The sequence below is a fragment of the Gouania willdenowi genome, chromosome 4 (assembly GCF_900634775.1).
Source record: "Gouania willdenowi chromosome 4, fGouWil2.1, whole genome shotgun sequence".
NCBI lineage: Eukaryota > Metazoa > Chordata > Actinopteri > Blenniiformes > Gobiesocidae > Gouania > Gouania willdenowi.
Genome location: NC_041047.1, coordinates 29267218 through 29293082, shown reverse-complemented (window position 1 = coordinate 29293082; position 25865 = coordinate 29267218). Strand labels below are relative to the sequence as shown.

General features: G+C 37.4%; 1 protein-coding gene across 4 annotated transcripts in view; it reads left to right on the top strand.

Moving 5' to 3' along the window:
- ssbp4 (single stranded DNA binding protein 4) overlaps nt 1-24215 on the top strand; it is a 144865-nt gene extending 120650 nt beyond the window's left edge. Inside the window, exons 6-17 of one of the 4 annotated variants that reach the window (XM_028444412.1) lie at nt 86-169; nt 9646-9772; nt 9884-9951; nt 12817-12881; nt 14841-14886; nt 14986-15021; nt 15158-15212; nt 15842-15912; nt 16039-16117; nt 16789-16865; nt 16963-17064; nt 21756-24215. In XM_028444412.1, the coding sequence (XP_028300213.1) occupies nt 86-169; nt 9646-9772; nt 9884-9951; nt 12817-12881; nt 14841-14886; nt 14986-15021; nt 15158-15212; nt 15842-15912; nt 16039-16117; nt 16789-16865; nt 16963-17064; nt 21756-21836 (891 nt within the window). In that variant the 3' untranslated portion in view covers nt 21837-24215. Of the gene's footprint in view, nt 1-85; nt 170-9645; nt 9773-9883; nt 9952-12816; nt 12882-14840; nt 14887-14985; nt 15022-15157; nt 15213-15841; nt 15913-16038; nt 16118-16788; nt 16866-16962; nt 17065-21523 lie in introns of all 4 variants that reach the window. The other 3 variants (XM_028444415.1, XM_028444413.1, XM_028444416.1) reach the window with 3 other exon arrangements.
- Nucleotides 24216-25865: the final 1650 nt, after the last annotated feature.

Here is a 25865-nt window from a genome sequence, read left to right as displayed (position 1 = left end):
CACCCTCCGTGAGATGGACTTTATTGGGCCTTTGATGGTTTTTTTTTATGTTTCCTAAGCACACGTTTCTGTTTTCTTTCACCAGGGTCCTCCAGGATCTCAGCCTTCCCCTCACACACAGCCTCCCCCACACAACCCCAGCAATCCAATGATGGGTCCTCATGGACAGGTAAGAAACATTTACAGCCTGTATCCCTTCCTTTGTTACAAAAAAATATTGTTTTGGAAAACTAAATGCTTTAAGGAAAGTCCTGAGACGCACATTATGGATCCAGATAACCCATTATGTGCTCTCTCCTGCCACTGACTGACACACAGGAATAATCGATACTCTGTCTACAAATTTTGATATGAGCATGTGTGTGTGCCAGACTAGTGGTGGTTGAAGAACTACATTTAATGATGGAATGTGCAGTTTCCACGATGCTAGAAATAAGTCATGTTCTGCACCATGGAGGATTCTCACGGTTTGGCCGTGATTTACATTTTTTGCAACATTTTCACGGTGAAATGCAGCAACTGTGGCATACGTGGGATATGCTTTAAAACTGCTATCTGGAGTTTCTGAGAAACGTCTCGATGTCCCGCCCTGAACAGCCTACCTCCCTCCCACTGCCTCTCCCAATCTACCAGAAGCCACGCCTCTATTTTTCTGCACGCGCATCGCAGAACATAACAAGGTTGCATCGGGTCACATTGATATAGGTCTATGGGTCAGGAAAGAGCCAAAATCATATTTACCTGTTTGGTGTTGTGACGCACGGCCATGTTTCCCTGCACAGTTCCACATTCACTTTGATTGACAGTCTCAAAAACAGGAAGTCGAAGCCTATTGGCTGGGCCCCCTCGGCAATCGTTTATATAGGGGTCTATAGGACGAAGGAGGGACTTATATACATTAATGTATATGAATGCCCACCAGCAGTGGACCATAGTAAAAGACTAGTTAGGTATTTTTGTGCATTTCAAAAGAATCATACATAAACATAGATTTCTCAGAAACTCCGGATATCAGCTTTAAAGTGCCTATAAGTTAAAAATTAATCTGAAATTTAAAGGGTACTTGTAGTGCAGGGGTACTCAATAGGTGGCCCCCGGGCCTGATCTGGCCCCCGAGCCGCGTGTTTGTCTCTTAAACTGAACGTGCAGTCCCTCATTGCTGCTCCGCTGTCACGGTCTAAGTTTGTAACCGTGCTGAGATTGTGTGACAAGGCAGTCATGTACTGCGATTGTACCCGTGCTGGAATTGGCATGCGCTATGTGCTGAGATTACAATGATATCTTAGTTGTAATTCACATTAATATTGTGTATTAAGAAGTGTAATGTATTTTCAATATTTCAGCAAGTTATTTGTCAGTGAAGTGCATTTTATGCCAAAAATTGTAGATCAAAGTGAGATTGCTGTTCTGGATTTGTCATACAGGGATTGCTGTACTGATTTTTTTTTTAAATGCTTAAAAATATATGATTGTCATGATCAGATGTTAATCTATATGAATACAATAGGTTATTATTGTAAAGTATGTTCATATTAACCAGCATCTGCTTTGAATTGGACATTATTACAATAGGTTAACTGTTATTTATTGCAATGTATATTATAATCACGTTTTTTTGGAAGATAAATTATTCCTTTTCATATTGTTTTTCCTCTGACCGAGAGGTTGGGGGTTCGATCCCAGCCTGTACCGGTCTATGTGTCGAAGTGTCCTTGGGCAAGACACTGAACCCCAAGTTGCTCCCAGTGGTTGACTCGTGCCTTGCATGGCAGCTCTGTCCCATTGGTGTGTGAATGTGAGTGTGAATGAGCACTTGCTATAGAAATAAACATTACTTACTCATTGACAGAGATGAATGCATGGAGTGCTTCATGTTGAAGACTGTAACATGTTCAGTGCCTGTTTTCCTGGATAAATGGTGATTAGACAGTGTTAGACAGTGATCTGCTGGATATGTTGCATTTCTATTTTTGTTTTTAAAGCAGTTTGTTGATACTTTTCTACACGTGGGAGCTCAGATTGTATGGACTAAGTATTTGCAAAAGAACCAGGACGTCATTTATCTCAATAAACAGCAGTGAGGTAAATAAAATACATTATCAATATGACTTCTTGAAATTGTTTTTACCAAAATATTCTATAAAGGGCTGGGTTTTTTGTTTAACTGAAAGGGATATTTAGGTTGTTTTTAGCTTGTAGATTTCTGAATTCATAAGAATCAGCAATTCATTTTTTTTTTGTCGATTTTTAAAAAAGAAAAGCCTTCCTTAACCCCTGGCCTGATATACTGGTACTTGTTTTTTTAGATACAGTATATTGTTTTATTTATATTTGTTTTGTTGAAATACAATTATATTTTGTTTTAAATATAAATGGCTTGACCGAATACAGTAAATGGACCTTGTGGACCTTTATAGTTTGTATTTGAGTACCCCTGCTGTAGTGAATTTTAACTGCAAGCTCTCTGGATACATCATATATAATATTCAAGGTTTATTCGGGTTACTTTCTTTAAAAGTCATTGTAGAACAGCCAGAAGTGTCTGTGAGACACGATGGCTGCCATTATGTTCACCTTAGACGGCGATAGAACTGTTTGGCCTTTGCAATTACTGTGCCGTTTACTCCACTACTGGTACTTCTCTTGCTGATTTTCCTCCCCTAATTCACTTTAATATCCTCCCAGACTTGTCCCCCTGTAAATTCACTCGATCTCCGTCGCTTCTCATTAGAGGTGTCCCCATTCGATATCGGATATTGTCCGATAGTAGCCTGAAAACATATATCGGATTCAAATTTTTGGATTTTTTAAATTTTTTTTATTTTTCAAATCATTTTTCATTTATTTTATTCAATTGTAGAATACTGTAGATATTATGTTACATGTTAAAATGTATGTAACCAATTGGTTAATAATAAACGGGTCAGTTTTGTTCTCTGTTTGAGTAACATCTCTTGATCAAGCCTTTTTTAACATTCCACTCTACAAAATAAGTAATGATTATTTTTTATTGAAGAAAAAAATAATAATAGATTTTTTAAAAATTCAAAAGAAAAAAAAAGTATGTATGATTCATGCTGATCTAAAAAAAAGTTGTATCTGGACAACTCTTCTTCTCGTTTGTAAAAGGAGCAGCTGACTGAATTTGAATTTATGTGTTTTTTTGGGGGGTTTTTTATAAATGTGTACGTAGTTTTTTTTTTATTGGTACATTCAACTTATTTTATGTTCAATACATGACTAGTACAGGTACCCTCCAAATCAGTGGTTCCCAAAGTTAACACCATCCCATACCCCTTCAGACATTCAAACTGAAGCCATGTACCCCTACTAATGCACACTTACTAAAAACATAATGTAATGTCATATACAAAGTAAAGAGTGAAATGTGTCTCTGAATTTTACCTATCCTTTTGAGGAATATTAGAGTAAAAAAATATTTTTTTTAAAAAATCTGTTAGCACAAAATTCAACAACTTGTTTAGAATTATTTCTTGATTTATTTCACTATCCTATTAGCATTTTCTGAAAAAACTCTCTTTTTCATCACCTGAAACTGTTAAATACAACTTTAATGAGACGGGTGAGGTTGAGAGGATGCACAGAGTTTCAGAGAGTCTGAGTCTTAAATTGTTCTCCATGCAAATTATTTTTCTATATTTTGTTTTCATGTTTGTCAAAGCTGTCACACAAGTATATGGTCGCAAAAGGACATCAGAGTCATGACTAGGGATGTAACGATATCAAAATCTCTCGGTTCGGTGTGATACGATTTCGGTATTGATCTCACGGTACAATATTTATTGTGATATTGTGGAGAGGCTCACGATATTGTAAAATAGTTCACGATATAGTGTCTATGCAGATAATAACAAAAAAAATGACTTTTTATCTCCTTTTGCCAGTCACCAGGTCATATGGACCATGACAACATAAAAGGCTGATCACTTAGTTCAAGTCAGGAACATCAATACACTTAAACTGTTGAGTAATATTTGGTCACATAACTGATGCTTCTTATGTGCAATGTGCAACTGGAACAACTGTAAACAATAGGGAATTCCTTTTAAGTGCAAATAAAGATCAAGTTATGTCAGGTTCAAATGTGTACAATCAAATAATAATAATAATAATAATAATAATAATAATAAATGTGCTAGGCAAATAAAACAGCCTGTTGAAACAATTAAGTATCTAAGAACATACTGTTACTTAAACTTAAATAAAATAGTCAGGCAAAAAGCCTACTGAAAAACACTGACCTATCCTTTAACTTATGTTCAAGTTTTCCTTCAGAAAGATCAAAAGAACTACATTGCTTGGGAGAAGAGACCGTGCTAGCTAACGTTTAGCTAGCGCAAAGCAGTGTAGCTCTCATTATATTTGAGCTTTTTTAGGTGAGATTGTTTCTCTGTCACCACAAGAGAGTAGACTTATGCTGCGTTCACACAAAATGCGTCTTCTGCGGCACCGGACGCATCTGCCGCACAAAACGTTCCGCATGTGTTGCAGGATCAAAAAATGTCCCCAATTTGCTTCATACGTGCATCTGAAGCGAAGCTCCACCCACCAGCGACAGATCCAACTCGGTGAGTTTCACTTCCTGCTGAAGTGAGGAGCTGTGCTCCTTTTTCTCCTCTCATAAAATTAAACCACCAGTGAAAAAAGCCGGTGTGATTAGCAGCTAATGCTATCCTAGCTCAGTGCCGACTTTCAACGATGAAAACTACAGAGAGAACTTTTACCTGCAACTACCACCTCCTCGCTGATTCTCCTCCACGCCAAATCCTTCCTAGTCCGGTCCCGGTTATAAAGGCCGTGTCATACAGCTCCAGGTGGTCACACACAGCTTCTACTCCATGGTTGAATGGGTGAACAGACCGGTGTCTGTGTTGACGGCCTGACGTCATCGTCAACAAAGACTCTGATTGGCTTTCGTCAAGCGAAACAGTCGCAGGAGTTAAATATTTTCAACTCTTGCGGATATGCATAAAATCGGGGGCACGTTCGCACGGCCAACGCTCTTGAAGTGCAGATATGACTGCACCCGAAAAGATAGGAAAGGAAAGGAAAGATATCACATCTATCCATTGACTTTGTATATAATCTGGACGTACGGACATTTCGTGACGCATCCGGTGTGAACGCAGGATTGCATTGGCCAATGTGTCATTTGTGACAATGCGTGGAGGCTCCTGACTGCCACTGCTGCTCTATTTATATTCTAGTTTCCTTTTTTTTTTTTTTTAGTCAAGTACCCCCGATGACAATTTGCATACCCCTGGGGGTACCCGTACCTCACTTTGGGAACCTAGACTTTAAATGAAAACCTAGAGATCCTCTAAATGCAAACCATTGTGCCATCGAGAGGCGTCGCTGCCCTCAGTCTCACATACAGTCTGTGGCATTTTCACAAGATCTGCAGAGACTTTAGTGAAGATGACAAAGTTTACCCTTACACACCTGTGAGGCCAGTAAGGGCAGCTGTGCATGGACTCACATAAACACATGTGTGCACACACACACACACACACACACACACACACACACACACGCACGCTGTGGTAAACAAACAAGGTCCCTTGTTAGTGCTCACTGGCGGTATCCACGATGGTGGATGAGATGAATAATTTATCTGTGTTGCCCCAGCTGCAAGGAGCGAAGGTGCATCTGGAGGGCCTCCTCTTCCTCAGCCCAGCACTCACCATCCCATAGTCCATCAATAGACCATTAATATTGCAGCACAGCCTGACACTGTGCAGCTTCGCAATATCGCCAAAGGACAGGAGAAAGGTAGATAGAAGGGAGGAGGGTGGAGAAGAAAACAGGACGGATTGTAATTATACAGCTCGTCCTCTATTTGCCCCAAACACAAAGTATGCATCCTTACGTGATCCTATGACTGTCCCTGAAATGCATCTCCTGTTGTCACAGCTTACGTTTGTGATCACATTGCATCAATGTTATCCTGTAGTTCATGCTTCAGGATTTAAAAAAACACATAGTCTCACACAGTCAGCATGCAAATCACCGTGTGCTCCCCAGATGCAGAAATAGTTTGATGAAATCCATCCGTATCATCTGACACTGAATGCAGTGAATTCTCACAAGTCATTTTGAAAACCATCTGTCTGTGGTGCTTTACATTATTCACTGTTAGTGTGTCCTGGCCAGCTTGGTTTTTGCAGGAATATATGATCCTGAAAATTTCATTAGAGTATATCCAGACAAGAAGTGTGCAGTGTGCTAATGCAGGGTGTGTGTGGTTCTGCAAACTCACAAAACAAACAGCAAAACAAAGCATGGGGTATGTTTGTGTACGTCTCTGCCCCTGGTTTGGATACGTTACGGTAACGCTGCTTCCTGCCTGTGTGTTGTCCTTCAAGTCCAACCCTCTTTACCTTCACCACCACCCCGAGCTCTTTACATTCATAAACTTCATGACAAACCCATTCTTTCTCTGTGTAAAGGAACTACAGCAGCATTATATCCTTTGACACAATAGCACCCCCTGCTGATATTAGGAAAACACTACAGTATGACGACATCAGGCAGACTAAATAATTTCCTGTTTCTACTTTCTACTTCTGGGCCCCCTCGCCCCCGGTGTGAGTGTTGGCCGGAGCAGTCTACAGTCCGCTCGATGCACTTTTATACTTTGTTTACGAGTTTCTTATGTTTATATTGAAAAATAAAGTGCACATTTTGAAACCGTTGTTTTGATGTTTGTGGTTAGGTACAGTTGGTAAGCAATGATCCATAAATAAATTACATTTTAAGATGCTTAAAAAACATAAAACATATTTTTCTGTGACTGTAAGATAAACAAGGACTTTTTAATGCTCATTTGTGACTAGGGATGGAAATTGATAAGAATTTAGTGATTCCGATTCCATTATTGATACTGCTTATCAATTGGATTCCTTAAAGATTCTCTTATCGATTCTCATTGGGTGAAGGAATTAAATTATACAAATTGATTTGTTTGCTTTAACTATTTATTATATTATCTTTGTCTCTTTAATTTCCTGCAGGAATATCAGCTCTCTTTTAATCCACCAGGTATAGATTGTTTTCACTGGATAATAATAATAATAATAATAATTATTATTATTATTATTATTATTATTATTATTATTATTATTATTACAACATGACACATTTTGGCAACTCATTCAGACATAAAACAAATATTTTTTCTGTAAAAAAAATAACATATTAACCAAAAGTACAGCTGCACTTGTTATGTATTTAAACGGTCAAGCTTTAGTTTAGCCTTTGTTTACATTTCTATAAATGCACCTTTAGAGATGCCGTCCCCTGGGTGTGCGTGAACGTGTGAAAGAGCAAACTAAAGAACGATCAGTACCAGTCCGTCTCCCGTGTTTGATTACTTGTTATGAGGACATAAACCGGCACCAAGGTGTGTGTTCTTGTGGAAGTTTGTTGTTTGTTGGAAGAGACATGTAAACCCATGTAAATTTGCGATGGTAAAACAGGGGACGGGACCCGGATAAGCAAACTGCTTCTCTCGTCTCCTTTTTCGGCATGTACAAAAAAAGAAAAAAAAAAAAAAAAAAAAAAAAAAAGTGTAACCATGTCGGAAATAAACTGAATAAATAAATAAATAAAAAAAAAAGTTCTTGCAAGAAGCAACTTTTGCGCGAGTGTACAGAACCCGGAAGTGACTAGCGTAGCAACAGAGATGCTACAAACACAGCACGGGGGACAGCGCAGCTGCGGGTGGAAAAGGTGGATTATCCACGGTGGACAGCAAACAACTATATGGTGGAAGGAGCTTCACTTGGTGCTAGCATTAACACAATATATAGGACCTGGAAGAGTTTATTGTTACGTATTCGCGACATAGGAGGAACCGATAAGCGGAATCGACATGTAAACAAACAAACAATTCCTAGGAATTGGATTACTGGGAACCGGTTCTCAGAAAGAATCGGTTTTCGATTCCCATCCCTATTTGTAACAACACACAGCCACAACCCCCTAGCGGGAGGGCGGCCAATCAATCCATGTATCATTCGTTCATTCGTTTTTCATTATATAACAAAAACATGAAAAATGAAAAAAATACTCATTATTTGATATTTGTTTCCAAAACCAAAATGAAAAAACGGAAAACGCCTTGTTTTTCAAATTCAAGCTCTTTTGCTTCGGTGCAGAAAACGAAAAACTTACACCTTTATTCATTTTCTCCATTACTGATAGGCCAAAGTACGTGACCCGGAAGTGTACTCTCATCCGACGCTAATGGCTATGCTAACTGCAGTTCGGCATGACATGATCGCTGCTTCCCAACTGTGCATCTGAAACGTGTCCTTTTCGCTTTAGCTGGTGTTGGGCACATAACTTCCTCACGGACATTTCTGAGGATTTAGAGACTCCTAAGTGTTGCAGAGCTAAAGATATCGCAGAATGTGTAACACTTCAGTTCTGGGTCACGTACTTTGGCAAATCGGTAATGGAGAAAATTAATAAAGGTGTTCGTTTTCCGTTTTTCGATGTCTGTACCAAAGCAAAAGAGCTTGAATTTGAACAACAAGGTGTTTTCTGTTTTTTCTTTTTGGTTTTGAAAGCAAATATCAATGAGTGTTTTTTTCATGTTTTTGTTATATAATGAAAAACGAATGATACAAAGATTCCAATCGCATCGCAATCCGTTCCCTCCATGCAGAAGAAGGGCCAACCTCCGCATTGACTCCATCCCGGCGTAGGTCCTTAAATCAGGCTTTACTCTGATCAGGATTTAAAAAAATTAAAATTGTATTTTTTTAATACTGATGATCAGTACATGAAGAAATCTCAGACTTGTTTGCAGAAATCCTCTCAGAATCACGAAATTTCTCGTACTTTATTTCAGCTATGATCAGAAAATTAAACACTTTCTTTATGTTAGCATTGAAAATGTGATGCTCATTTGTACCGTTATATATGTTAATGGTTTGGTAACACTTATTATATATAATATTACTCAAACAGAGAGGTATGAGAAAAACTGACCCATTGATTATTAACCAACTGGTTACATACATTTTAACCTTCAACTTAATATCTACAGTATTCTACAATTGAATAAAAGAAATAAAAAAGTAATTGGAGTAGAAGAAAAAAAAAAATCGAAGAATCCGGAAATTTGAATCCGATATTCGATATTCGTTTTCAGGCTAATATCGGACCGATATCCGATATCGGATTGGGACACCCCTACTCTAAATCATAGAAAGGAGGAAACCAGCCTACTAGAGGCACATTTAGATTAATGTTGACATTCTCTGACAGAACGTTTTTCAGTCTGTTTCTGTTTTGTTTTATTCAATGTTAAATGTATTCTAATGTATTTCTGTCTTATTATTGACTCCTACGGTAATGATGTCTGTAATGTAATGAAGTTGTTTTGTTGTTGCTGCTGCATCATCTTTTTAAAGTGCCACCACATTATGATTCGTGAGAAGGAGCTTTGGCCTTTTCAACTTTGTTTATTGATGTTCAACAAGATTATTTCAGCAAGTTTATAGCTTGAAGATACCCAAGTCATCTTTATTTAGTCTTTAGTCATTTTCTAATGTAACTACTTGTCTGTTGATTGGATTTAAACAAAGATAAGATCATTTCCTTTTCTTCCCGCAGCCATTCATGTCACCACGGTACCCAGGTGGACCCAGACCTACCCTTCGAATGCCAAATCAACCTCCTGGGAGCATCCCGGGTTCACAGCCTCTGCTCACAAACAGCCTGGACCCCACCAGACCTCAAGGTAAGCACAACCTGGAAGCTGCTGTTCCATCACATGGAGGCTGCTGTGTAGCAAACTGTTGAGAAAGAGATGTAGTGCAGTAAAATGCTCATGATTCTTGTTTCCTCACAGGACATCCAAACATGGCAGGACCAATGAGAATGAATCCACCAAGAGGAATGGGAGGAATGGGCCCACAGGTACTCCCCATGAGGCAAACACAGACATACACAGCTGACTGCTGAGCAACACTGTTTCAGATTCAGCACCTCCTTCAGTCTAGACTCCATGCTTGTATTCTCAGTTCATGACCAATATTAATTATTTTATTCTATTCATTAAAGGTCAAAGCTGCTGCTGATAAACATCCCACAGCTTCTAGTTCAGCCTGGAATATACTGTAGCTTTACTTTGAAATGCTCACGTATAGTTGAGCTTTTGTCAATATTCAATATCTGGCAATATTCAAAAATATTCATTGAAATTAGTAGAAATTGGGAATAGTTTGAAATCACTATCATATCCAAATATAAATATTGGCATCCATGCAAAATAATACACTTTAAAAACATAGCATTTTACCAGATTTATTTGGAAGTAGAACTTTAGTTTAGGGCAAGGGTTCTCAACTTTTTTGACCTCGAGCCCCATTTTCTGAATACAAAGTGGCCCAGGGCCCAATTAATTATTAACACTTTCATTTAAATTGATCCGAGTGTTGGTTTGATATGTATTCAATAACTTTTCAAGTCCACTTACATTTTAACAAGCTAAAACCTTGTCAAATAAATGATATGATACACTTTTTATTGTGTATGTAAACCTGCACATACAGCAACACTGAACAGGTGAACAATTAGAACAAATCAAGTTGCTACACGAACAAATATAAAGGATCAAGTCAATATTATTAACAAAAAAAATCAGAAATCCCAAAATATTTTTATTTAGATACTCAAAAAAACTGAAGAGAAATTCTGATAAATCAAATTATTTGGTAATAAAATAAATACATTCAAAATATAAGTATCAAATTAAATAAATAAACGGTAAATAGAATTTAAATAAATTGCATTTGAAAATATTAACTTGCTAACCTGCTGATGAATTTGACAATTTAACTTTGAAGGCTTCAGTGCGTCGTTGGCTAGCGTTCTCCCACACTGAACACACTGGGCTCTCGGCTCTGCCTCACTGCCTCCGTTCACAAAGCCAAACTTAATAAAGTCAGGGTTGTACTTGCTGATAATTTTCGCCTTTGAAGATGGGGTGGCATCACTTTCGTCTTCACTTTTTTGTTTTAAAAACTTTTCCATAACTTCAGCCAAAAGTTTGCACCTGTCTTCTTCTGCTGCTGCTTTTTGGAGCGTGTTCAAAAACTGAATGACGCCTCACTGCCACGGTCCCACAGGTGCGGAACTGAAAGTTTGTCGCGGCCCAGTAGTTGGCACCTGTGGCCCAAGAATGGTTGAGAATAACTGGTATGGGGAACACCTATTAGCCATTAATTAGTTGCTTATTAGCATTAGTAACTTATTGGCTCTTAATTAGTCATCATTAAGTATTTATTAATGCCTTATTCTTATTAATGCCTTATTATACACTTAATGGCAGTCTCGCAGTCCAAACAGGATTAGGGTCAACGTTAACCCTAATCCTAACCCTAATCCTAACCCTAATCCTAACCCTAATCCTAGCATATTGAGATCGTAATTCATATACAATAACTTCCCTACTTACTACTAATAAGTAATAATTCTGAGGTTATTTAGGGAATACTTTTTGTTAATGGCTTACTGGTTGTATAATAAGGCCATGCAGAATAATGCATTAATAAGAACTTAATAATGACTAATTAAAAGTCAATATGTTGCTAATTTGCATATGCTAATAAGCAACTATTTAATGGTTAATAGGTGTTCCTTAAACTAAAGTGTTACCAACTTGACAATTATTCAAGAGGAGTTTCTTTGAATTTGTGATAAATTCAATGTAACTTCACAATATCTGCAGGGGTTCAGTTTTCCCATGATTATAATATATAGCTTGATGGAAGTCATTTTTACTCTCAAATTGTTGGATAAAACCTCATTTTTCTAGAAATCCTGTGCAATCCTCAAATTATTTGACAAAATTTCCCCAAATGAAATAAATAAAGTCACTACCTGTCTGTCATCTATTGCTTGGATATTGTTGGTTCCTTATATAATATACTACATACTTTTATGTCATTTATACATGGAAATGTAAAGTAGCGCGAATGTGCCCACCTCTGTGGCCCACTTCAGATCAAACTTATCAGTATTTGGCCCCTGAACTACAATGAGATCGACACCCCTGGTTTAACAGCTGATAAGGATAAGCAGCACTTCCTGCTGTTCGTTTCCTTCTCACACCTATAAAGCTCACTAATGTCATTTAACCCCAAATGTTTAAACAACAGTGTCCTTCTGAATTACTGTTATCAGACAGCTGCTTCCCTCGCCACACTCGAGCATCATCTAACACACACACACACACACACAGATACACACTCTTTCTCTCTCCCTGTGCCCTTCGGCCCCTCTCTGTGCCACCCTGGCAGTGAATGCACCAGCAGCTGGTGTGGCATCTGCTCGACAAGTGTAATCGTCTGCCGAACAAAACTCTTCCTCTGAGTGGAGCTGCTCTCTGGCCTGGCCTCCCTGCTCTGACTCACACACACACACACACACACACACACACACACACACACACACACGCACACACACACACACACACACACACACACACACACACACGCACACACATGCACACACACACACACACACACACACACGCACACACACAGCTAGTGGCAGCCAAGCCCGCCCACTGTGCAGCCATGAAAACACACACACACGCAGAAGGTGACACAAACACATACACGGTACCACACAAACACCCTCACACAGCTGTCCACTGTCATCAGCCCCCGCCGCTCATACACGCACAGAATGAAACACTCGTTAGTAGAATACGCGACCTTCATTTGGATTCAAACCTTTGTGAGACGGGACTGACGGTGTGTTCATCTCTTTGTGCAGAACTACGGTGGAGGAATGAGACCCCCGCCGAACTCCATGGGGCCGGGGATGCCAGGCATGAACATGTACGTACAGGTTTTAAAATCTTCTTTTCTGTCCGTAAAGAGCTAAGTGAGAGCCTTGTAGCGTATTTTATTTTTATGTTCAGTCGATAGAGGGACCTGAAACCCTTTAGAAGTAACAATTCTTTTTAACTTTCATCGTAGGCCAGAGTCCCTGTTGCCAACGCACACATATGGATGTAGCAGATTTTTAAGGGAGAACATGCAAACTTCCCTAAGAAATACTTAAAGATACTAAAGACAAACCTCACGCCATGGAAGATTCCATTCAGTTTGGGTAGCGATACGGATCAATATGCTGATTCTGGATCAGTTTCAAAAATCTCTCATCATTGGCGGTGTTTCAACAATTCGTCTCGGTTTCTAACTGACCAATCTTTATGAACTTTGAATCAGTTGTGTCAGGTTATAAAGAGTAAGCTTTATTTGTATAGCACTTCTCACTGACAAAGTGCTTCACAGTAGTAAAATAAAAACAATATCATAAATAAATAAAAGAGTATGTAATTAAATATACCGTAATTTCTAGACTATAAGCCGCTACTTTTTTCTCTCGCTTTGAACCCTGCGGCTTAAACAATGACGCGGCTAAATTGTGGCTTTTTCCCTGGTTTTATAAGCTTCATGCCGCCATGAAATTGAGCTCCATCACATTAGACCAGGTGGAACAATAAAATTGTTTACATTAAATCATTCTTGCTCGCACTAAATCATTGTGATCACTCATGTTGTCATGATGCACACTGCCTCGTCATAGCAACGACACGGAGAAATGTTGTCAGAGAGAGAGAGAGAGCGCCCGCTGCAGCAGCAGTAGCAACGTGGATGAAGTAATAGTCACCCAGTTTGTAATAGAAGGATAAACAGCATAAAGTTGTTAAATCACCACGTTGGATTTGTTCAGAACCGATCGCGTCCGTATTCTGACTCAGAGTCCGACTCGCTGTGATCGCTCCGCGGTAGTTCACGGTAAGAAGAGCGGACAATGCGGTGCATCAGTCTGGTTCCAGTAAAAAGTGACCATAAAAAGCTGTAAATGGACTGATGTGTAGACGTGGGGCAGTGAGGAGGAGACTTCATGTAGTAAAGGAAACTCATCAGTTTAAACACAGACATTTCCCTGCAACCTAACATGAGTACAGCAACCCGCCTACCTGCCCATTCTGATTGGCTGAGTTTTCTGAAGGACACCCTCCTCAGCCAACATGGTGCGGCCCCTTTAGGCTGCGGCATTTGTGTGGATTTTTCTTAAAAAAAGTTGCTAAATTATTGTAATGCGGCCAATAAAACAGTGCGCTTTATAGCTTACGGTATTACGTAAATTACTGTATATTATAAAGTATAACAAAGACACAAGTAGGTTTTTAGGTGCTTTTTGAGTCCTGAGAGCGCAGGTTTGAACGATATTATTTATGTTATCCACATTTTATCACATTTTTTCAGAAAATTATGGGCTCCTGTTACTGTATTGTATTGTTATTAATGTGGATACAAATGTGGATACAAATGTCTTCCAAAGCCTTTAAAGTGTGAATGATGTAATAACTGCCATTATCTGTCAAAGAGGACATTTGCCGCTTGGTGTGAGAGGTTTGCGCTCTCTGAGAGCTCTCGTTGTCACTGTTACTTCAATTTTGCATTTGCAAATTTGAACTTTTTGCCCTCCAAAAACTAAAATGAATTACCTTAAGCCTAGGAGTGTTGGTAGGCAGTCGCTTATATGTTTGTATGTGTATATGTTCTCCAAAAAAGTTGTATTTTATTTTGAAAAATGGCATTTTTTCCAACATCACTGTGTTTTCATCATTGATGTACATTTTCATAATTTAAATGTACTGTATGTTGTATATATATATATATATAACAGTATATACAGTATATAAAGAAAGAGAGGTTTATATTAATGTATTTACTTTTCATGTTGGGTTTTGTAACACTTTGGTGTTTCTGTGTTGTTTTCAGGGTTCCTGGTGGAAGAGGTCCGTGGCCCAACCCCAACACTAACTCAGTGAGTCATGTGTTCTCTTTCATCCGCCTACATGCCTGAGTGTGTTTACGATACTTGTGTCTCATGTCTTATTTCACTCCGGCTCTGTTCTCCCCACAGATAGCGTATTCATCTTCATCTCCAGGCAACTATGTGGTAAGTGTCCCGTCATGAACTCGTGTCCGACCACGAGCCATAAATTTCCTGTCAGCCTGTGATAGCCAACGGGCACGCTGCCGTCAACATGCACTCACTGCTCATATCTCTCTCCTTCTCGCTCTCGTCCCAACAGGGCCCTCCAGGGGGGGGCGGCCCACCAGGAACTCCCATCATGCCTAGCCCCGGAGGTGAGATATGCACCATCCTTTTCCTCTGATTTCTCCTTTCATCCAGTGTTCTTTTAAGGAGAGTTTATCTTAGAAATATCAAACCTTCGCTCTGTTTGAAGACCATCTCGCTTTTGCCAGACCGACGGTGAAAATACTTCAGGACTTTAGTTCTTTAAAATAAGTTTTGTCTTGTCTTTCTCGCGTTTTCCTGTGAGCTGCTGTAACTCTCTACCTGCCGTGTCAGATCGAGGTCACCTCATCTTTTCTGAGTCTATTAAGAAGTGCTAGGCAGACACACGAGGAACGTCACAGCGTGTTCTGGTTGATGTTAATTTGCAAGAGTCCATCTAATACCTGGTCTCTGTACAAGCAGAACAAGTGATAATGGGTTTTCTTTGTCATTCACTGGAGAGAACAGTCAGTGTACGGGTAGATTTACACACGTTCAAGAATCAGAGAAGTGGTTGCTGCGTGGCATTAACTAGATGTGTAACCACACTAATGGGAGAGTAGAGGGATAGTAAGGAAAATATATGTTTATCTCACTTTACATTCAATTTTGATTGCATAAATTACATTACTAACAGGTGGATGGGTTGTTTAGCAATATTTTCATGTCTCAACTAGTTTATTATTATTATTCTCAGATTCAACAAATTCAAGTGAAAACATCTACACAATGATGAACCCTATTGGGCCAGGTGGAAACCGACCGAACGTAAGTCTCACTTGCATTTTATACTTGGCTTGATTTTCTCTATAACTGCCTAATCTTAAAATCAATCAGTCGTTAGGCATTTAGTTTTTAATTTCTAGTGAAATGACTTTGAATGCTTGTCCTTAGTTCCCAATGGGACCAGGTCCTGATGGGCCTATGGGTGGAATGGGTGCAATGGAGCAGCATCATATGAACGGATCACTAGGTAAGTTACACAGCAAGAACTTTGAGAAAAATCAAGAAAACTTAGCAGTGGGTATTTATAAAGAAAGAGGCTGCCCTCGTGTGGTGAAAAAGAGGAAGTGATTGAATCATTGGATCCTTTACAGTAGATAGGGGTGTCAAACTCATTTTATTTCAGGCCCCAAATATGGACCGGTTTGACCTCAAGTGGGACACAGATTTTAGGTTGGGAAAAATAACAATTTTAACATCATTGTGCCCTAGTTTTTAATAACAGTCTCTGTGGGATTTTTACTTCAAAATGTTATGATTTTGTAACCAATTTTTGCGGAATTTAGAGGAATTTTGTGGAATTGTTTGCCAGTTCTTTCCACAATTTGCATCTAAAAATGACTGCATTCATGTGATACAAACATGGGAAAATTTGTGATTTTCAGATATCTACAACTGTTTTATTTGGTAATTTACACTATAATGAATGATCTAATTTCTACTGTCTCCTGCGGGCCGAATTGGAAGCTCTTAAGGGCCAGATTTGGCCCCCGGGCCTTGAGTTTAACACAAGTGTTTGATGTAGCACTAGCAGTGATCATTAAGGCGAGAGAAGATCATGCTCATCTGTTTAAAAAATATAATGTTCTCATTAAAGGACGTTAGATTTGTATCTACATCTGCTGTTCTCGTTACCAACAGCTGTTAGCCGACAATCTCCTAATATGTTTGGTGTATTTCCAATTCCAGGCTCTGGGGACATGGATGGGTTGCCAAAGGTAAGCCTGATAAACTATCCATCTGTTAGTCTGTCATTCAGTGTAAATGTTTTTATTCTCAACTGTTTTTTTTTTTTTTTTTTAATCTTTGTGACAGAATTCCCCCAACAACATGCAAGGCATGAACAATCCTCCCGGCACTCCGCGGGATGACGGCGAAATGGCAGGCAACTTTTTAAACCCATTCCAAAGTGAAAGTGTGAGTACCTCAACAAGCTCACATTTACAAATATAATATCTACAGTAGCTCTTGGTACAGTAGGAACTACTTTAGGCCCCTAAGTTATGATGCCAAGCAGGACACAAACCCAGCACAGCTATTAGACGCTCAATACATTCCATTGTTTACGTATTGTCAAACTAGGATACTCTGGATAATCATATCAATGGATCAGAGAGAACCAGGGTTCGACTCAATTATATTTTTCAGTTTACAATTACGGTTTCAATTACCCATGTTCAATTCCAGTTCAATTAAGATTACAGTGATCAGCATTTTTTTTCCAATTACATTTAAATTACAATTATTTTGTATCCGCAGAAAGTCAATTACAAAGTCACTTACTGAAATTCAATTACATTTAATCACAATTACTGAGCCTTTAATAAATAACATAATAAAAGTTAACCATCTCTTATGATAACAGGTACTAAATCAGCTGTAAAATACACTAAAAAAAATACCTACCATATAATTTATTTTCTATCGATTGGTTACATTATTAGGCTTCCTAATAAATGAAAATATAAGTTTTAATATTTTTGGTGTGGGTGTCTGATCCTTTTTTGTGTCAGTATACCCACAGATTTCATTTCATTTTTTTTTATTTTATTTTATTTTATTTTATTTTTTATGATAAAATATGGGGTAAAAATACACTAAAAATAAATATATATCGTCTAATTTCTTTGCTATCTATTGATTAACTTTTGGGCTTCTTAATAAATGAAAATTTAAGTTTTAATATTTTTGGTGTGGGTGTCTGATCCTTTTTTGTGTCAGTATACCCCTAGATTTTATTTTATTTTATTTTATTTTATTTTATTTTATTTTATTTTATTTTATTTTATTTTGTTTTATTTATTTATTTATTTAAAAAAAAAATTTATGATGAAATGTGGGATAAAAATACACTTAAAATAAATATATATCATCTAATGTCTTTCCTATCTTTTGGGTACCTTGTTAGGCTTCCTAATAAATGAAAATATAAGTTTTTAATACTTTGGTGTGGGTGTCTGAGCCTTTTTTGTCACTATCCCCCTAGATTTCATTTTTATGATAAAATGTGGGAAAGTTTGATCTGAAACATATGTTAATAATTGTTAACTACATATGTGTAGAACTGAACATAGAACTGTAACATGGTTCCCCACTTTTGTGTTAGATTATAATTGACATTTTTTATAGAATTTTCATGGCAATTACATTTTGATTATGATTACGACAGTCGTTGATTTTTTTAAATTACAATTAAAATTATAATCATGCCATAATTGTAATTAATTATCAATTACGCGATTACAATTGTAAGTGACCACAACCCTGTTGTATTTGGTCAGTTGGCTTCAGAACTGCTGAGGTAAACAGGGATAAACAATGGACTGGGGGCATTTATTAGCCTAAATATTTTAAAATATTACAATGTTTCAGATTCCAAATTTGATCTTATTGTTTTAATCCCACAAAAAAAGAGTTTCAACACAGTGTTTTGATTCTGGCATTAGTAAAACTATTATGATATTTGTTGAATTGATTAACTGTTACTGTAAATGACAATATAGTTTTTGTTTAACAAGAAACAATTCACAAATGTCCGATTGGTTCCAAACCTTTTTTTTTGGATCGTGACCCCATTTTCACTATCACAAATTTCTGGCGACCCCAAAGACATTTTTTTTTCTTCTAGAAGTAGATTTTTGATCATGATTTTTACGCTGTGTTACAAAGTAGCTAGGATTAGTGCACAAAGTGACAAGATGCACCAGCTCAGATATGTTTACACTGCGTTTTATTTTAGCTATATTTATAAATGAAAAATTGAAAGATTGTGTGTTGTGTTGTAATTCCAAAAAGTAGATTCAAAAATTATAATTACTAGACATTCCAGGTGACCCCATTTAAATTCCAGGTGACCCCACATGGGGTCACGACACCAAGGTTAAAAAACACTGGTATGACACTTGAGTTTGATGTGTTACTGCAGTATTTTGGATACAGGATGTCCTAACTTTCTAGACTTTTTAGACTTTTTAATGCTGTGTCTTCTTCTGCCAGCATCTCACTCAGAGGCAGGGGCATTATTTTCTTTCTTCCTCATCTATAACTGCTGTTCATATGAGTATCTAGATAGACTTTGGAAGTGATTTTGTTTTAGCCTTACAATGAACTGATATAGTAAACTGCAGCTCCCTATGAGCCTCACCGCATACATGTGAGTAAAGCAGCCAAAGGTTGAATAGATTCAATGATTATTTACAGTGAGTGAGTTTTTACAGTAGTGAGAGATGCCTGCAATCTTTTATACAAATAACTCCTGCTTCAAATATCATTTCTATTGATAGAGAACACTATACTGACTGGTTTCTTTGTGTTAATCAAGGATTCTAGGATTTTTATTGTCTTTTGTGCTCATGTAAAACAGGATTTTTATATTTTTCTTTTTTTAATGTATCATTAGCAAAAAAAGATTCCAAACGTGTAATTTTATCATTTTAATCAGGCAAAACTAAAGTTGCATTACAGCATCAAGTGTGATCTTGTGTTTTGACCCTAAACTTGATGATTGCAATACGGGATGCCGATTGTAAAGTAGCGCATGCTTGAATAAACCACAACTTTTTACAACATTTAGCAACAAACCACATTTAAAAACTTTTACCTCTGACCAGATTTAAAGCAATATTTGTGAAATTATAAATATTATATTATATAATATATTATATATCTATAAAGCATGGAATCTCTGTGTGTCTGTCTGTCTGTCTGTCTGTCTGTCTGTCTGTCTGTCTGTCTGTGTTCCTCAAATATCTCTGCGGATCAGGCTCAGATTAACCTGAGACTTTCAACATGGCTGCTGCTTGGTTCAAAGGTGTGCAACATCGGATTTGTTTGGACTATATACAGTTAATTAATTATTTCATAAAATTGTCCACTGCCACCGGAGCAGAACCGCTAGAGTCACGTGTGCGCCAGAGCCAATCACTGGAGAGCCCACCCCCACTTCCTGGTTTTGAGCAGAGCAGCGATCCGCGGTGTGTGTGTGTGTGTGTGTAAAATTCAGAATTAAATTTACATTAGGAATTAAGTGTTTACAAGATAGATAGATAGATAGATAGATAGATACTTTATTCATCTCCAAGAGAAATTCACAGTTCCAGCAGCTTACAGGTATGGGAACACAGGGGCATGCAGGGAAAGTACAATGTAGAAATTTAAAAATTTAAAAATTAAGAAAAAAATTTAAAACAGTGCAAAGAGAGTACTAAGGTAAAATATAATGGTATAATATCGAAATACAGTATAGTGTGTGCCAGTCCAGTTGAAGTGCAGTTGTGCAGATGACAGTGTGCAAGATACAGTAGATGTGTGTGTGTGATAAAGTGCGTGTGTGACAGAGTGTGCATGGTGTGATTAGCATTAAGTCCAGTGTTCTATGGTTGATTTTATCGCCCCCCCCCCAGAGTTGACAATAGTTATCACTCTGCACATTTCACAACAAACCTAAATGTCCCTGACTTTCAATCACAACCTCGTTTGACCATCCACCAAAAAGCTACTTAACCTCCCACTTTTCTATAGCAATACATACTTCCTACGGGCACTGCACTAGTATATTTAAATGTAACATTTAGATTTAATATTTAACATTGTAAATATAAAATTAAAATATCACAAATATTGCTGTAAATCTGGTCAAAAGTAACATAAAAACATTCACATGTTTTTTAAAAGTGGTTTGTTGCTAATGAATTTTTTCATATTTAATTGATATTTACGCTGCTAAATATAAATGTTGAATATTAAATCTAATTCTAAATGTTTTAAACATTTAAATAAATAATATAAGATTTATAATTTATATAAATCTGATCCAAAGTAATATTAAAAAATGGTTTGTTTCTCAATGCAAAAATGTGCTGTTTATTTTAACATGTGCAACTTAACAATTGGCGCCCCATATTGCAAAAAAACCTCAATAATAAACCAGTTCATTGCAAGGTCAACACAATGGCCCGGACACTCACATTTGTGCTGCAAACAAGTTATTGCTTAAATGTTTTGATATTCATGTAGAAATGTGCCTCTATGGATTAACATGTGATCATGTTTGTTCCCGTGCCTGATTAAAAAAGACAAGCATGCGCAGACACAAGCATGGAAAGAAAACGCTGCAAAGGTTTTCTCTGATGCATGAAGCGTTGGTTGGTTACATGAAACGTGTGATCTGATATTCTCTAACATTTCCTCCTTGGCTGGACTCTGCTGCTCTGCTTGCTTGGTTTACTGGCATAGCCAATAGAGGGTTATTAACTGTTCTGTGTAATGACTGCAGCAGCGGTACTGCTTTATATCTTAAACTGGTAGAATAACAAGTTTAATATAGTTTGGGCTTATCTTTTCTCTCTTCCTTCTCTTTTTGTTCTCTCTTTTACAGTATTCACCCAACATGACGATGAGTGTGTGATTTTTTTTTTTGTACCTTTTATTTTACTTTTTCATCTCCCTCTATCTTGATCCCCCCCCCCCCCCCCCCCCCCCCCCCCCCCCCCTTTCCAATCCATCCTGGTGCGTCTTGCATTATCTGCCGTCCTCCTCCCCCTCTCCTCCCCCTCTCTTCCTCCTCCTCCTCCTCCTCCTCCTCGTGGACGGCGTACGGTGCTGCACAGCCTCTGGGGATTCCCATGGAAAGCAGGACTCACCTAAAGGGCCCTCATCCCAACGCCTGTAAAATGGGTGTGAGAGCATGAAAAGGCCTGGATGCTGCAGGAAGGATCGCTACGAGGGGTCCTCATCGGACAGGGAGAGCCTGAGCCTGCCTGTATAGAATAAAAAGCCTCTCAGATCTCACCTACAGTCAACTGTGGCGAGGTGCACACCCCTCTTTCAGAACTGGAGGAATTTAAAGACACGAACCAATGATGTTATTTTAGGAATTTCAGTAAATGTTTCTGTTGTCGACGATAATGTTATTGTGTTGTTCTAATTTGCTCAATTGATATTATTATTACCAATGTAGGTATGATTTTTCTGTAAAGGGCACATTTTTCTTTTTTTTTAAATCTCATCAGCATCAACTATGACAGAAATAAGCACACGCCTGAAAAATGCACAATGATTTTTATTTTTATTTTTTTTCTGTTTACATGATTTTAGGGTGTTTGTTGTTTTGTCTTGTTAATAAGACTTCGTACCCCTCCTTCTAAACTAATAGTGTTTCCGTCCTAAAGGTTTCAGTGAGGAAAAATAATTGCGGGGCGGCATTAGAAAAGTCTTCTTTTAATGAGGGTTTCAAAATCAGAGAGAAAAACTTTCTTTTTTTGACACATACGAGTGTCACTTTATTCTGGTACAAAGTGTTTGTGGAAGCACCTGATTGGTCAGATCTGGAACCCTATCAAAGCTTTTCCTGTTAGAAGTCGACTTTAATCAAATCCTGTTGTGTTCCACAGGACAAGGTGATGTTTTTCACTCAGTCATAGACAAAAAGCTCATTGTGTGTCCTTTATTCTCCTCCACAAACTGGGTTTTTGTCTGTATATACGGCTTATTTAGCTTGTTTTGTCATGTTTTTTTTGTTTGTTTTTATTTACAAATGCGTTGTAAGTTTTGAAATGTGCTTTTTTTTTTTCTTTCGGGTGTTCAAACTTATCTTGGACTCCAAAGCGGTGAGGTTTTCTTTCATCCTTCTTGGATTCATTCTGCTCCAATCTCAGCATCCACTCTTTGGTTCTGGAAGAGACTGTGGGACGCTCTTTAAGCCTCGGATGAAATCACAGCTGCTGAACAACTGTCTGTGTACATATTCATCATGGTGGTCCGTTATGGAGCTGACGATGGGGGGGACAAAGGGATGTTTTGGCCCACGTCAGGATTCTGTAATGGATTGTGTTCTATAGGGTGAAAAAAATCTGCACAAAGGAAAAGACTCATCTGTGTCTGTTCTGCACTTGTGGTCTGACCAGCTCTCACATGGTCTCTTACATCACAGCTGTCTGTGTTCAAACCAACCGTAGCCTCCGCCACTGTTGGGAAAGTACTTTGTTTCCTGATAACAATGTGAACCAACTGTACCCACAATGCAACAGGGCCGTCTCCAGGATGTGGCTGTCCCAGCAGCCTGGGAATCACTCCTCCTCTGTAGTTACACACACCTTCCTTCTTTCCTCCGACCCCCCCTCCACCCACCTCCCACTCTTTTGGTTGTTTTTTTTTTGTTTTTTGTTTTGTAAATACTGTAAAATGCATTTTGATATCATTGACATGTTTTGATATGTCAGTCACTACCAATGAATACAGCTGAAAGTAAATTATAAATAAAACTCGTGTTTTTTCATAGAGAGAGGATTTCGCTGTTTGTGGATACATTTAAAGGATACAGAAAGCGTGGATACGTGTACAGACTTCACAAACAGATGCAGAGTGGATGCTAACGGCTGGTATGACTCTGTTGTAGGAAGAAAAGAAAAAAAACATCACGTGAATAGTTTTTTTTTCCAACAGGGAAAATATTGTGACCTCATATTTCTGTTTTTATTATGATGAAGGATTTTTATTGAGTAAAGATGACTTTTAGAAGAAAAAAAAACTTTAGAAAACATTGTTTTAAATTAAAATCCAAAAGTCGGAACTATGAGGAAGAAATGTGTCCTTTGCTACTCGCTCCTGTGATAGCGTTGTATATTTTGAAGCTCTCTCACCGATCCTCTCTCAGTCCTCTGTGTATATCGATTGTTGGCCATCTCTGTACTTCTATTGTGATGTATAATACTGTACCATTAGGAAGATCTGCTGGCTGGGGCTGGGTGGGACGCTCGTGCTGACTTGGAAAAGGGTGGGGCATATTAATGGCTCTCCTGTACCATTCACAGTCCTTTCTGATGACACAGCAGTATTCAATATGAAGCAGTCTGTCTCTTAGGTTTGCTTTGTATTTCATGGTAGGATAGTCCAGATCTTGTCTTAGGGACTTAGCTGTCTTGTGTAGGTAAAAAAAAAAAAAAAAAAAAAAAGATGTTCTTTGTATGTTTCTTTATATTGTAAAGTTTCTTTAGATTAAAAGAAAAAAAACATAATTTGCTTATCAGAAAAAGAAATAATGCATCAATAATAAATGTCAATTGATTTTTTTTCTTCTTGTGGTTTGAATCTCTTCCTCGAGCTGTTTACACATTGTTTGTACATCTAAAAAAGTGTTTTGTACACAGTAAAATCTATATATATATATATATTATTTTTTTTTATATATATCTGTATTTAAAAAGGCTAAAAACTCTGATGCATGACCTGTAATTCATATTTGGCTGTATCTGTTTTTTAAAGAAAATTTCTATTTTAAATGTATTTATTTATTTGTTCCTTTCATGAAAATGCAACATGCAGTAGATTCCCCATTTACATCAAATAATATCACATTTTCATGATTGGAAAGGAGCAGTAAGAAGAATGAAATTCTCATATTTCTGCCCCTTAACTTAATACATAATTGTAATTCACATAATTTACAAATCACCCCACGAGTCGAATTCCTAAAATTGAGTTTGCCCTATGCATTTTTTTAAATTGACTAATATTTGTACAAACCTCTAAATCATTTTGTTGAACATTCCACAAAACCGACAACAGACTAGCATATTAGTGTTAAAGTAGTACGAGCTACATGGTGCTTAAAATCACATTTTAAAGATATATCGCGATTTTTTGGGTGATATATATATATTATTTTTTTTCTGACATTTAATCAATATTTTTCTTATTGTATTTTTCACATTTTCGTGGTCATGTGTTTTCAACTGCTGGAAACATTGTCATTTCTCAGCGGAGCAGCCTAACTAAAAATTGTGCCACTTCCGCACCTCCACTCTGGTAGATGGATATAATAATAATAATAAATAGGATGTTTTGAAGCAAATATGGACTCAATTTGTCCTGTGAATGATCAATATCTTCTGATGAACATATACAGCAACTTGATTTTTCATCTCTATGTTTATTTTTTTATATTTACTGGGTAGAATATAGCAATATATCATGATAATCGTGGCCCAAGTATTGTGATACACATTGTATTGCAACATCCTTGCCAATACGCACCTAGTTAGGACTAAAACTGCTGACTTTGTTAAATACCAGTAATAGCCCTAAAGAAGTGTCAGATTGAAGATCATTATCTGATTATATTCATAACCCATGTTTATATAAAGATAAGATTCTTTCTGCTGGAATCGTGCACAGAGTTGATGTGATACAAAACTGTTTTAATGATTTTGTCAATATACAAATTGGATTTTTGGCAATTTTTAAATAGCTTTTTAGTTGGAAATCATTCTCTGAATCGAACAACCCTAACAGTTTACAATATTTATTTCTTTGTTTTTTTTTTTCCCAGGTTTGTCACTGAGCCAGTACTCGCAGTACATAAAAAAACTACCAGGGTTTAAACCTGTAAAACAGAAACATCATAAAATAAAGTGACAAAAATGATGTAATTGTCGAATGTGGATAATGCAGTTTAAGTCAAATGAAATTAAGAAATCAGAAAAAGAAAAAAAAAAAACATATACATATATATATATATATTAGACTAAACAAGTTTTCCAAAAAAAATACAAGAAGAACGCTCTAATTCACTATTTTCCCTATGTATGATACAAGATGTACACCCTTTACTGCAGGGGTGTCAAACTCATTTCAGTTCAGGGGCCAAATACGAAGCAGTTTCATCTCAAGTGGGACACAGATTTTATGCGGGAAAGCAAGTAATTTCAAAATGATTGTGC